The sequence below is a fragment of the Protopterus annectens genome, chromosome 9.part0, assembly GCF_019279795.1.
Source record: "Protopterus annectens isolate FY-2018-M chromosome 9.part0, PAN1.0, whole genome shotgun sequence".
Classification (NCBI taxonomy): Eukaryota; Metazoa; Chordata; order Ceratodontiformes; family Protopteridae; genus Protopterus; species Protopterus annectens.
The window spans coordinates 598,188,161-598,202,312 of record NC_056743.1 but is presented as its reverse complement, the minus strand read 5'-3'; the positions used below and the strand labels follow the sequence as shown (position 1 = coordinate 598,202,312).

General features: G+C 43.0%; 1 protein-coding gene across 1 annotated transcript in view; it reads right to left on the bottom strand.

Annotated features, from left to right (window-relative positions):
- CDCA2 (cell division cycle associated 2) overlaps positions 1-14,152 on the bottom strand; it is a 1,716,206-nt gene that overhangs the window by 732,152 nt on the left and 969,902 nt on the right. The window contains exon 6 of the mRNA XM_044083154.1: positions 7,701-7,957. Within this exon, the coding sequence (XP_043939089.1) occupies positions 7,701-7,957 (257 nt within the window). The remainder of the gene's footprint in view (positions 1-7,700; positions 7,958-14,152) is intronic.

Genomic DNA, 14,152 nt, shown 5'->3' with positions numbered 1-14,152 from the left:
AAGTCTAAATCTCAAAATGCACGCACTCGAGGCCCTTCTCAGTATGGAGAACATCGATGTCTGTGCTGTAACTGAAACCTGGTTCAAGGCTCCTGAGAGCACCCCGGCACTATTAGGTTTTACCTCATATCATGCGTTCCGGCCCCAAAACCCGGACCACACCACAAAAGGAGGGGGGTGTATCCATATTCATAAAGGATACCCACACCACCAGGTTGGTGGCAACGCACGAAGCTTCGGAAACCATCTAGGTGCAACTAACCATAGGCAAAACTGCTCTACAAATTGTAGCATGCTACAGGCCCACCCTCTCAAACTCATGAACCCCACACAGCCTTCCTGAAGACACTGGAGGGTATAAATGTATCTCCAAACACCATCATATTGGGTGACCAACTACCCGAATATAGACTGGGAACATTACTCAAGCCCTAACTTTCTAGCCCAACGGTTCCTGGAGTTCATAAATTCAAATGCCATGGAACAGCTAGTCACTGTTCCCACAAGAGGAGAAAATATACTAGATCTCATTATCACAAACATGGGGACAAAATGCTCCACACCGGAAGTATATCCCTCATTGGTGAGATCTGATCATAAACTAATCTCACTGGAAATCCACATCCCGCCCCCACCCCAAACAAAAAAGACCACAGTGAAGAACTTCTCTAACGCAAACTTCACACTACTCAAGACTGGTGTGGTATCCTTCAAGGCCCCTGAGCCAGTGGAAACCACAACCCAAGCTGCAGAAGCCCTTACAAATGCCTTCTATGAACACCTCCAGGACTGCATGGATCAGGCAATCCCAAATAAAACCAAGACTCTTTCCACAAAGGGCAAACGTCCAGTCTGGTGGACCCCAGCCATTAACAAACTTTACAATAAGAGGAGAAAGCTATTACATGATAGAACAAAATCCATAAAAGGGAAGTCACCCCTGATCATTATTAGTAAAAAAAATACGAGCACTCAAAATCAACTAAGGCCAATTTTGAGAGAAAAATTGCCATGGATTCAAAGGACAATCATAAGGCCTTTTTCAGCTATGTTAGGAACCTGGGTGGAAACTCCCAGATATGCTCAGAATTAGTCCAAAATGATACAAAAATCACTGAACCCACAGACATTGCCAACATACTGGCAGACAGGTTCAGTGCAAACTTCACCCCCCTCTCCCCCCCTAAAGGAGAGATAACCATCCCAGCAGAGTGTAGCCTCCCAGACCTCTCAAATGTGCAGGTGAAAGCTGCTCTCTCTAAAGCTAAAAACACAGCATCAATGGGACCGGATGGTGTCCCCGGCTGTGTGCTACACGAGCTAAATGAGGAATTAAACCCGCACATAAGGCAGCTGTTTAATCTCAGCCTTACCACAGGATACGTGCCCAAGGAGTGGCGTACGGCAACTGTGGTCCCACTCCACAAAGGCGGTGCCTCTACGGACCCTGGTAATTACCGCCCCATAAGCTTAACAAGTCTAGTCTGCAAAGCTATGGAGAGGATCATAATGGAGCTCATAAACAAAGATATAGGGGACTTGCAGACATTGGACCCGACCCAGTTTGGCTTCGTCAAGGGCAGATCATGCCTTTTGAACTTGGTCGACTTCTTCGAAACAGTCACCAAGGCCATTGATGAGGGAAAGGCAGTCCATACAGCCTACCTTGACCTTGCAAAGGCCTTCGACAATACCCCACTCGGGTATTGTAGAAAAACTTACCAGCTTAAATGTAAACCCATATGTCACAAGATGGGTTGCAAACTGGCTTAAGGACAGAACCCACAGGGTTAGAGTTGCTGGCGCTATGTCATACTCCAATCCGGTCACAAGTGGTGTCACACAGGGCTCGGTCCTTGGCCCCCTATTGTTTGGCATCTACTTCTCAGTACAGGCCAACATGGGAGGACTTTGGCTGACAAAGTTTGCAGACGACTGCAAACTGGGCGCCATAGTGGAAAGTGCATCGGACACGGATATCCTTCAGAAGGGACCCACGGAAACAGATAGCTGGTGCCAGACCCATGGCCTGAAGTTAAACGCCAAAAAATGTATAGTCATACCCTTCAGGAAAAACAAGGTAACCCCAAGCTACCATATAGGTGGCAATCCACTAAGCACAGAAGAGGTTATCAGGGACCTGGGGACCCAGGTTGACAGTGGCCTTTCTTTTGACACTCACGTTGCTAAAGTGGTTAGAAAGACCTTCTACATTGCCCACCTGATCATGAAGGGATTCACATCCAGATCCAGTGAGGTCATTGTTCCCCTGTACTCTTCAATTATCAGACCAATGATAGAGTACAATGCCCCATTCGGGATGTATCGCACCCGACATCTGCAGCAATTGGAGAGACCCCAAAAGTTCCTCACCAAAAGGATAAAGGGACTCCAAAATCTGCCATATGCTGCCAGATTGAAGAAACTCCAGCTCTATTTGGTTGCATACCGTCTGCTCAGAGGTGACATGTGCCTGACATACAAGGCCATGTCCAACCCGGAATTAATGGACATGCTCCACCTCAAAAAATCCAAATCCACCAAAACCACTAGAGCAAGCGACTTAAACCTTAGCACGGATATAAATAGGACGTGCTGGAGGGATAGATTTATCACTCAGACTCCCTATGCTGTGGGATAAAATCCCGGTCCATGTGAGGCAGAGCACCTCGCTGGCTCTGTTCAAGAGAAATCTTGACCTGTGGATGGGAGATCATAGGTTTATCCCGGGAATCATCTCTGTGTCACTGCTGGACAGAGGCACAACAAACTAATGGGCACAGTATTTTTTCATATAAGGGGTGGCGTAAGCCACAAAAATTTGGGCTAGGCTTATAAATGCCTTAGGGCAGATAGCCTAGTATAAACCTATGAACCTATGAACTTGTTCAGCAGAATGCATTAAATCCTGTAATTCTTTATATTCCACAGAGTCAGGAATAAACATTTTCTGTTTAAGCAATCCAATAACATGTTGCTGATACTTTTAACATATGAAACTGGCAGTTTAAAGCCCTAATGGCCAAGCTTGCAGAAGTGTAAACCTTCTTACCCCATCTAGCCAGCGCCCTGGAGTCTGTCAGAAGGGGTAGGATTGTTAGCAGTAGAAGCCTTAATACCCTTGGGCCCCTGTGAAATGGTCTCTGGATCTGCAATAGGATTTTTAAAAAGGAACTTGTGTGACTCAGGGACCCTGTAGTATCGGTCAGGTTTTCTGGGAGCAGGAGGCAAGGAATCAGGGGCCAAACTAGATTCCGAAAAAGCATCAACAATGTCTAGTACAGGAGGAATGGCTTAAGGCCTATGCTGAGGTAGGAGTAAGAAATCCCTAAGCCTTATTTTTGAATCAGAAAAATCCTGGCTTTCCCAGTGGAAATGCTCCCTTAGAGTATGTAAGGTTTCCCCAAAAGAAAAATCCTCTTGAGGGGAAGCAGAGGGAATGGAGTCCTCTGCATCAGAATCCACATAAGTAGATAAGGGTAAATCCAGATCATCAAAAGAATCAGAAAAAAAACCCAGAATCCTGGTCAGAAGTTTCATAAACAACTTCAGTCCTAGGCCTCTTAGAAAGGGGGGGGGGTTGGCTACCCCTGATTAGAGTTATTAGATCTTCAGCCATTCTTATTTGTTTTTTTAGGCATAGAGGCCTGAGCATGTGGCCTGGGCATTGTTTTTTTTTAGGCATGGTTCAAGATTTAAGCCTAATTGAAGAAGGTGGTGTCTGTTTAATATGCCAGTCAGTTGGCCTGAATACACCCTCAGAAGCAGGTGCCTGCACAACGGCTCCGGACCCATCCAAGATCAAGACATCCGCGGATTACATAGTTGAAGCATCTCGCAGCATATACCTGACTCCGAATGGTTCTCAGCAGAGGCCTGTGATTCAGAAGTATCGGGTATCAGGGGCTGCGAAAGTGACTCACAGAGTACTGGCGACTGGCTTAGGAGAAGCATCGTCGGCAGTTTTGGACCTCGGCGGCCTCTCTCTATCTTTGCATTTTTTTTTTTTCCTGAATCCCGGTAGTCGGATGGCTAACAGACGACATTTCTGGATAATTAAACAGACAACCAAAATATTTAGAGGCAAAAATATACAGACTGACAGTGCGCTGATTAAATAAAGCACAAAACCAAAAGCAAGGTACGTCATGGTCAAGGCCTAGGCAAGAACTACAGTACAAATGAAAATCTTTATGAGTTATTTGCTTTTCACAAGTAATGCAATTAACTTTTACTGACATCGGAAAGGAGCAAGAAAAAGTTTCCCCAATGGGGTACTTTAGCTTTAGTTGAAGACTTTGGTTCTGAAACTCGAAAACGAAAATTTCAGGAGTCAGCCGACCGGCACTTGAGAACTGCTTCTGCTTCGGGCACCGCATGGCAAGAAAGACTGATGTAATGGCGTCGGCTGCATGTTTTATACCCCTGACAACCTGACATCATGGAAGAAGGGACAGCAACCGGCGCAAGGCCCAAGACTTTGTCAATCAGGCTGACTGAGGGCTACCTGCAAGCAGATAACCCAAATGTAATGACTGCAACAGTGAAACATGAACATCAGGATCCACCACTCCTCAGATCTGACAGAGATCCCAATCCCCATCACAGACCTGCTCAGGCACCAAAAACACAGCCAAAATGCAGCATGCTGAAGCCCTGAGAGGAATGGCTGACTGCAAAACGCAGACTAGACCCTGACTCTGGAGTCATGGCCCAGGGACACGCACAATTCTGACACAATCAAGTCAAGAATGCCAAAGAGTAAGTGGTTGCCTGAAGCAGCCAAGCTGTCAGAGCTGAACTTGGTGAAGATAGCTCGGCTGGATCCACAAACCCCACAAGCCAAGTGCCCTGAGTAGGAAAAGTAAAAGCTTATACCTCCAGCATCAGTGCTGAGGTGGCTGGGATGATCCCTAAATGGATCAGAGCTTATAAGCTCATCACCTGCTCCATGTCTGATGGTTTCATGCTCCAAATGGACTAGACAGAATAAAGTGATGACACCATCAAAGGAGGTTTTGCATCATCCTCCAGGAGTTGGGATCCAACGACAGGATCTGACCTGCAGAAGCTTAGATCCGGGGAAGAAAGGAAGACGACTCGGGGGAAAATTCCAACTGTGTCACCTAAGAAAATGTTTTTGTAACGCACCTGCACTAGTAACCCCCCTTTGCCAAAAACAGGCTTCTAATGAGAGAAGTGAGACTTGGGTCTCTCTAACACCAGTGCCATAGCAGATAAGGTCCAAGTGGGCAGAGGCAGGGAGTTGGTCAGACACGGGCAGCTTATAGTCACCCTCAGTCCATAGAGTGGGACTTCGGGTCCTTGACTATAGGATGATCCCTGTTCTTTTCTGGATTTTCGAGGGGTAGGGAAGCAAAAGCAGAAGCTGCTGCTGGTTGCAACAAGCCTTTTAAGGACCAGCACTGCCCAGTGCTCATCAAGTGCTTGTGTCCCAAAGCCGCACAGGCCCAACCCTCCAAATCCAATTGAGCTGTACAGATGTAGTAAATGCAGTGGTCACAGGCATCTTGAAGTGATAACTTCTGGCCACAAGTTGCACGTTTTTTTCAATCTTTCTTTTCAACCCCAGAAGACAAAAAGCAACACACCAAAGTCGCCAAACCCTAACTACCTAAAAGCTAGCAAAACCAAGCACCTAGAAAATACTACCATAAAAAAAGAGAAAGATGAGAAAAGGGGCAAACTAATTTACAAACTGCCTACACAAACTACACAAAGACAACACTATCAAACTATTACAACTACAGTAACTAGACCTAATAGAAGGGTAGAGACGACAGATTTAGCAAGTTAACACTGAAAGGGAACAAGAGTGGAGTTACCCAATCACGTTACACACTACAAAGGTGGCAAACAAGATCTAAAGTGGATAAGAGAGCACAGTACATTATGGGAAAAACAGTGAATGCAAGTGTATGACAACTAGGACCAAGACATCAGTGTTCTGTTTTATTCCACTCTCATTAGACCAACCTGAGTACAATGCTCCCTTGAGTTTGTACCTGGACAGGCATGAGCCATAACTATAGTGTCCAACAGAGGTTCCTCACAAAAATACATGGTGTAGACATGTGCTACATGGACCACCTCAAAGTCTTATCCCTGTACTCTGTCTCCTACCAACTGCTGAGAAGCCATTGATGCCCGACCTTCAAAGTATCCTCTGATCAAGCCCTTACAGTCCTGCAAAACATCAGAAACATCCACTCTAGGAACCTAAACCTCATCTGTAACATAAGACATGTTGGAAGGACAGTTATGTATTTCAGAGACTTTCTCTGGATGAGGCTTCCCATCCATACGAAGCAGAGTTCTTCCTTGCACTTTTTCAGGTACAACTTGGATCAGTGGATAGGGGTGTCGCATATTTATCCCTTGTTTGTCACATATGCCCCAATTAGAAATAGGAAGTCTGTAAATGCTCAACCACTCATACCCTAGCTACAACCCCCTGTAAAATGAGTCGTATCAAAATCTTTCAAATACATCTAGGAAGCACAGCTAGGCTTAAAAAGGCCCTTTAGAGTAGTTAGCCTAGTAATTAATCACAGATCTTAAGCCAGCTTTGAAAGATCAAGAGAAAGCTTAGTGCTGATTTTTTTTCTGGGTGGGTACACTAAAGCTTTCAGTAGGCCTGAGCTTTATAATTCTGTGCAAACTGAAGTGTAAACCAAGCAACTGAAAGAGCAGCATAATTGTATAACAAAACATAACAGATGGTATTAGGACAGATACGATGGCAACATGGATTAAAGTAAAAGGACATAGTGTTGTGCAGTGCTGACACACAGAGTGCTGTAGTCCTAACACATGAAAATACAATAAAGCACACACTGTACATTCAGAGACAGAAATAATGCTTCAAAATGTTAATTTGCAAGTTTGCTGACAGTAATTACTTGCCTGTTAAACACACAGTATAAACAGAATACCAGCATCACATTAGACCCTGGACACAGACTTGCAAGTCATGCAGAACTGCGGAATGACTATGTATAATTGTATTAAAAACACTGCCTTTAAATGTTTACAGGAAAATACAAGTAAATCCCAAATATGGGCAGTTTTGAGCATTGGGAATAACAAGGGATTTTCAATGAGTTTGGCATTCTAGGCTACAGCACTCAGCCATAGGGTACAATTCTGACATTTAAACTAACAAATTTGCTTTGAGTGCTTTGTGCCTAGAATTGGTTGCAATATAAACGCACACACACGCCAAACTTTTTCACTGTAATGACCAGAAATTAAACATAACCATGGTTAGAATTCACAGATTTCACAATGAATACCATTTTTAATTTTTTTTTTTTTAACTGAGGCATAGGTGGGTACTAAAGTCATCAACAGGATGGCATCAGCATTTTAACTGAAATGATCACAGAGTAGTGGTTTATCAAAATAAGAACCAGCACTCAGCAGCTATTTTTGTAGACCCAGAGTACAAGTAAAGGGTCCTACAAGTAAGGGTCCTACAACCACAGCAGTCAGTGGGCAAAATGGAAAAACAGCACCACAGTGCAAAATCAGAATATACAATTTCCTCAGACACATTTGTCAGCAAAGGTACCAGAGATTTACAAGGTTCAGCACAGGAAAAGAAAAACTACTGAACTAGTGGATACCACCTTCACCCTCAGCCACCCTACCCCCGAAGAAAAAAAATTAGCACCTACTTCAGAAATGTCAAAACTGGGTTGAGGAAATGCATCATTTATAGGTGTTTTCTCTAGTATTTTACAGGGACTGCTGCTAACCGGTACAAAAACTAGAGTCCCTCCCTTTCTCAGTAGTGTCTTAGAAGGCAGCATTTTATCAAACAGCTCTGGAACCAAGTCTGTAGTAAAAAGATTTTTTCCCATTGTGGATTCCAAGAGCTGGCAGCTTTCCATAGCCTTTTGATTGTCAGTTGATTGTCCAGATTTCTTGTCATCTAAACAGATAAAAAAAACAAAAAAAAAAAAAAACAAAAATCATTTTTGTCATTTGCATTCTTTTATAAACAGCAAAGTAAACAGTTGCCAAAAATAAGCAAATGTTCATTTCAAACAGATCAAGCTAATACAATTAAGTGAACAGACCATCTGAAATGAAGGGCTGGCTAGGGAAGTAACTAAAGCTATTGTCTGCTCACCACAATCTGGACTATACAAAAAGCATAAAGGTGCACCCTTTAGGACAATTTGTTGAATTTATTGTGAAAAGATGACCTGCAAAGAGGTAGGATTTGCCGGAGTATTTATTTGCATTTGTTAACAAGGGTGAAGTATTGATTCACATACACCAGGAACTGTCTGGTTGAGTTATATTGCTCATAGTCGCACAGTAGGCAAATGGAGGTTGAGAGAATCAAACCTTAGATTACAGGAAGCAGCTACCTAACAGTTCAATGCCTTAATCCCCTCTGCTTCCAGACTGGTATTATCTCACCTACATGAGCAAAGTGATATCCTCAAGCTACACCCACTGCAAGTTTCCTCTGGTATTGAATTTGAAGGTTGATATACTTACACCCCCAACTTTTGCTTTTACTGAAAGATAATTTCTTTCAGAAAGTGGCAAAATGAATAGCAAAGAGTTGAAGGACCGGAAATAGTTAAATGGAAAAAAAATACTTAAACATTCCCTCTCTCCTACACATACAAAACAGAAGTCTATTTTGGCGTACATACACCATATATTGCTTCCTCACAGATGTCTAAAGGAAAAAGTTGCATATTCAAAAAACATCTATAATCTGTGCATCTATCAAATGATTTGTGAAAACTCTTCCCAGTAGGTCTATGACTAAAACCCTTCCACCTATGCTACATTCAGTTCTCTGAAACACCTCATACCTCACTAGGAACACTGACCTAGTCCCTACACTCGCAAGTTCATCTTCATATACAGACCAAACGTACAATGTAAAGCATATACAGACCAAACGTACAATGTAAAGCAAAATACCCAGAAAGGAACAGACATACATTATAAACATTCCCAACGTACAAGGGAGTGTCGTCAGCGGGTGTGCAGTGATGTGCCAACCAGACAAAAGGACATGCAAATCTGTATGCCAAAGAAGGGTCACACTTCACAATGAAGGAATACGGTGTGTGTGTGTGTATGTAGATGCATGTATGGTGTGAGCACTGGCTCTAGATGAATGTCAATGTTGATGTGACATCCCCAGCCCATGTGCAAATATTACATATACTCGTGTGCGCGCACACAATGTATATATGCATATATAAGAATACACCAACGTATATATAATTTATATATAGTTTGTGCATTTATTTATAACATTATAGATAACATACAAGGAGAATATATATCAAATGGTCCAATTCACGAATGTTAAAATTCAAAATATATTAGTGATCACAACTCAACTTATCCAAGTAAAAAAGAAAATTCTTGAAACAAGTGTCTTCTGCAAGGTGGACAACCCCCCCATCCCAACCCCCTCTACTTACACATACTGAATCTAAAATGACAACAATGGGGAAATGACAAGCTGTAAATGTGAACATGAGCTGAGTAATGAGATAGCAGACTTTCAAAATTTCTTGCACAGTACTGTCAGAAATGCTGGGAGAGCAAATAAGCACAACTAAGGAAATTAATTTTTTGAGCGAGGATACAGGATCTCAAATGCCTAGACAAAGTAAGGCAGTAAGTTTAATTCTGGTAGCAACTAAAAAAGCAATTACTAGAAAATGGAAATCAAAATCTAAACCAACTACACAGAGTGAATATTGTAACAAAAAAAAAAATTAGTGAGATCTTTAGAAATGGGTAGGAGTTGCATAAAAAATGAAAATAGTGGAAATAATGCATGGAGAAACATATTTTGGAGGAGGAATAAGGTTTAAGAGAAGGCAGGAAGTGAAAATATGTAATGTTGTTTTGATTATATGATATGCAATATATGGTCTGTACAACTTTTGTAAACGTGAACTTGTCTACATGGTTTGATCACTTTTATATACATGCAAGTTGCTTATGTCACAAGGGATATTTCAATAAAGGTGTTTAAAAAAATGGGGAAATAAACCCACACTCAGTGCTGTACTGTGATACCCCACAAAAAAAACACTGCCACTTTGCGAACACCTGTGCTACAGTTTGTGCCACAGCTCAAGCAGTTTGATATCTTAAGCTATTGCCCAACTGAATAAAACCCCTACCAAAAGTGCCATATACACTGATCTTCCATTTACTCAACAACTGTTCTGTTACTTTAGTTTGGTTGACAAAGTGGCTGATCAAAGATGTTTATGCCAGAACACCAGTATCAACAATGGGTAAGATTCCCTTTCCACGCTATAGTGAAACCACATAGGTGGGTATATGTGTAGGCATAGGTGTATTAAGATTTACACACACACACAAACCACATGTTAAAGATATATACATTTAATATAAGAAAGCCTCCTTGGTAGCTCACACCATTAACAATGCCAAATGTTTTTAAAATATCAGAGGAGAGTACAGTCAAAAGGGAAAATACAATACTCGAGAGACTGAGGCCTGACTGCTGGAGTCGTGTCCCAAGCAACACCCTTTAGAAAAGTGGAAAATGAAAAATACATGGCAAAAACTGCCTGCAATGGAGATGTTTTTAAAGCAATCATATTAGCTTTTGACAGAGATCTTCCGGTGCTGTACAACTTCAAGATGACAAAACACAGCCTAGCCAGCAATACACTTGGAAACTGCTTGCTTAGTAACTGTCAAATACACACACCTTGTAGCAAAGGACACAAAATGCTCTCATATTCCAAAAAACGCAACTGTCAGAACTTAACTGTAACAGTAGAAAGATATCTTACTAATCACTGCTGCAGTATTCCTGACATTGGTTGTCACCACTGGCAAATGGCCAGGGTACCAAAGCTTTACCTTTCTTAGGTTGTATGTCTGACCCATGACCTCAGATTGTATGCACTGAGGTATACAGACGGAGGTACTAGTGTGGATTCTCAGACTATCTCAAACAAGCAGCCTAAGGCCTACTGACAAAGGATACTGGTCAGCTAGGAGTGACACTTGTCAAATTGGTAAGAAAACTCTCCCATACCCATGTAAGAGTAAAGGCTAATGCAAAGGGGGAGAAGAAACTGAAGGTTGAAGTGAGATAAGAGGGGAATGGAGGGTGAGATGGAATTCTGCAACAGTGATCAGTAGGACATCTCTTATGGCAAGTTCTTGCACAAAGATTAGCGGTGTAAGAACTTACCATAATGATAGATGTCCTTCTCTTCTCTGTTACAGTATTCATGATAGAAGGGAGATGTCTGCCAAGTTGACAACCCGACTTCAGTCAGTATTATCTAAGTCTTCTACTACCTACGGTGCGTGGTATGTCTAACATAGGCCACAGACATCGGCCATAAAAGCGATGTACATGCGCACCACCCTCAAAACTAAGGACCCAGTCAGACAGACCGGCTAAGGGAAAGAGGATCAATGTATCCAAGAAAGGCAAGAAGTGGGGGGAAGGGGAGAGTGATGGAATACTGCAAAAGAGAAGAGAAGGACATCTATCGTTATAGTAAGTTATTATACATCCATGCCCTTCTATTCATTTGCTACAGTATTCCTGACATAAGTGAGAGAAAAAAACCTCATGCAGAAAACGAGGAGGAAGTGGTAGAGGAATTTCCTATGAAGCCATGGAGAAAGGCCCCGCTAAACCCTGCCCCGGATCTGGAAATGGAGTCCTGCTTATAATTTTTGGGGAAGGTGTAGACAGATGTCCAAGTAGCTGCTAAGATAGAGTTGGTGTCCAATCCTTTGAGGAAAGCCCCCAAAGAAGACACTGCCCTTGTGGAGTGAGCTTTAACTGAGCCTGAAAGAACTTACCATGGTGGAAATAGCAAAAGGCAATGGATTTGGATATCCAATTGGAGCTGGTCTGTTTGGACACAGTCAATCCAAAAGCCCTGGGGTGATGGGACAGAAAGAGTTGGTCCAACTTTCCTAAAGGGTTTAGTCTTGTGCAAGTAAAACCTGAGTTGTCTATGTACATCAAGGGTGTCAAGGATCCTCTCACTAGTATTCTGGGAAAAAAAGGTCAGATGATGAATAGCATGGTTTAAGGACCATTAATTTACTACCCTTGGCATGAAGAGGGGATTGGTTCGAAGGGAAACCCTGTCCTTGTGAAAGACAGGAAAAGGGGAGATACCATAAAGGCTTGTAAATCCAAAAACCTACCTGGTGGAAGTGATGGCCACCAGGACGACAGTTTTCCAAGTAGTGTTGGAGAGAGCTAGAAGAAGCTGGTTCAAAAGGGGCTCGAGTCCATTTCTGCAGCACAAAGCTGAGGTCCCAGGGTGGAGCTACAGGTCTCCTGGGAGGTCTGATGTGAAAGATGTCTTAAACATTGGTTTGATTCAAATCTGGAAACAAAGGGTACAGAAAGTGGCAAATGGGCAGAGAGATGACAGATTTGTTTTTATGGAAGAGTAAGCTAATCCTGCATTAAGCAATTCACACATATGACAGAACCATAGGTTGGTCCGCTGTAAACAGGTCCGGGTTTTTATTGAGACACCAAAGCGAGAATCTTCCATATGGAGAAGTAACATTTTCTGGTATTAGGTTTCTTGGCCTCTAGCAGGACTTAAATTACTTCCTTAGAATAAAACTGTCTAAAAGGAATCTGGTCTCTTCCCCCACAGGATCAGCTGGAGGGTCTCTAAGTGTGGGTGGATGAGTGAGACCTTGTTCTGTGTTAGAAGGTCCACTCTGTGGAGTAACTTGTGGCGACTTCCTTTGGCTTGATGAAGGAGCAGGGGGAACCAATGCTGTCTTGGCCAATAGATAGTCACCAGCAAGATTTTTTTCGTTCGTCCGGTTGAATTTTCAGCAGGACTTTCGAAACAAGTGGAAGGGGGGGTTGCATGGAAGAATTTCCCCTTCCAGGAGATTGATAGGGTGTCCACTCTCCATGCCTGAGAATGGGGTTCTCTGGCGCAGAACTTTGGAAGTTGCTTGTTCGAGGAGGGGGTCAAACAAGTCATTCTGTGGAACACCCTACTGGTGGACAATGTCCAGGAACATACCTCTGTGAAGCATCCATTCGTGGGCTTGTGTTCTGGTTCTACATACAGTGACTGCTACAGCATTCTGACTGGAAGGGATATAGACTGCATAAAGGGAGGTATCTAGTTGGCGTGCTAGACCCCAAGCCTGCATGGCTAGTCTGCACAAAAGATAGGATCTTGTCCCCCTGTTTGCTGATATACCACAACATTGTCATATTGTCTGGGTGTATTCGTAGCCTCCCTGGTCTGGATAGGGGTAGGAAGGTTTGAAGTGCTAGGATTAGTGACTTACTTTCCCTGAAGTTTGTGATCCCTCCTCTGGGAGGGTATCCACTGTCTTTGTACTGTGCTGTGGTCCAGGGCTGCTTCCCAGCCTGTGTCTGATGCATCCTTGTAAAGCACTTGAGTTGATGGCAGTGGGTGACTGGGGATACCTGGGTTTAGAGACAGCTGTGTTACCCACCACTGGAGCTCCTTCTTCAAACAATGTAGAAGAGGGATTTGGTATTCTAGAGGGTGGGCATGTGACCACACTGACTTCAGGAATCACTGGAATTCATTCATATGTAACCTTGCTAGAGGAAGCACAGAGATGGTAGAAGCTATCAGCCCCAAAATTTTCAGGAACTGTCTTGTAGACAGTAAATAGAGGGGAGAATCTCTGCAAAGAAGAGACAAATATCCTATGCCTTGGTAGGTGGAACAGACACTATACTCTGTTTGAAATCTGCATCTCAGAAAGATATGACCCTGGGATGGGATCAGGGATGACTTTGTGAAATTTATAGTGAATTCCAGGCTTTGTAAAATGTCAGATGGAGATCAGTTCAATTCCACTTGGGAACTGGCTTGAATCAAACAGTCGTCTAGATAGGGAAAAATTAGGATACCCTTGAGGTGTGCAGGTGGTGACCACGGGTTCTAGGCATTTTGAGAGATTCTGGGCAGTGGAGAGTCGAAAAGGCAAAGCAGAGTACCAATAGTGTGAGGATCCCACACAGAAGCATATGAATCTCCTGTATCTGGGGTGAATGGGTATATCGAGATAAGCATCCTTGATATCTATGGAGACTAAGAATGCTTGGAGG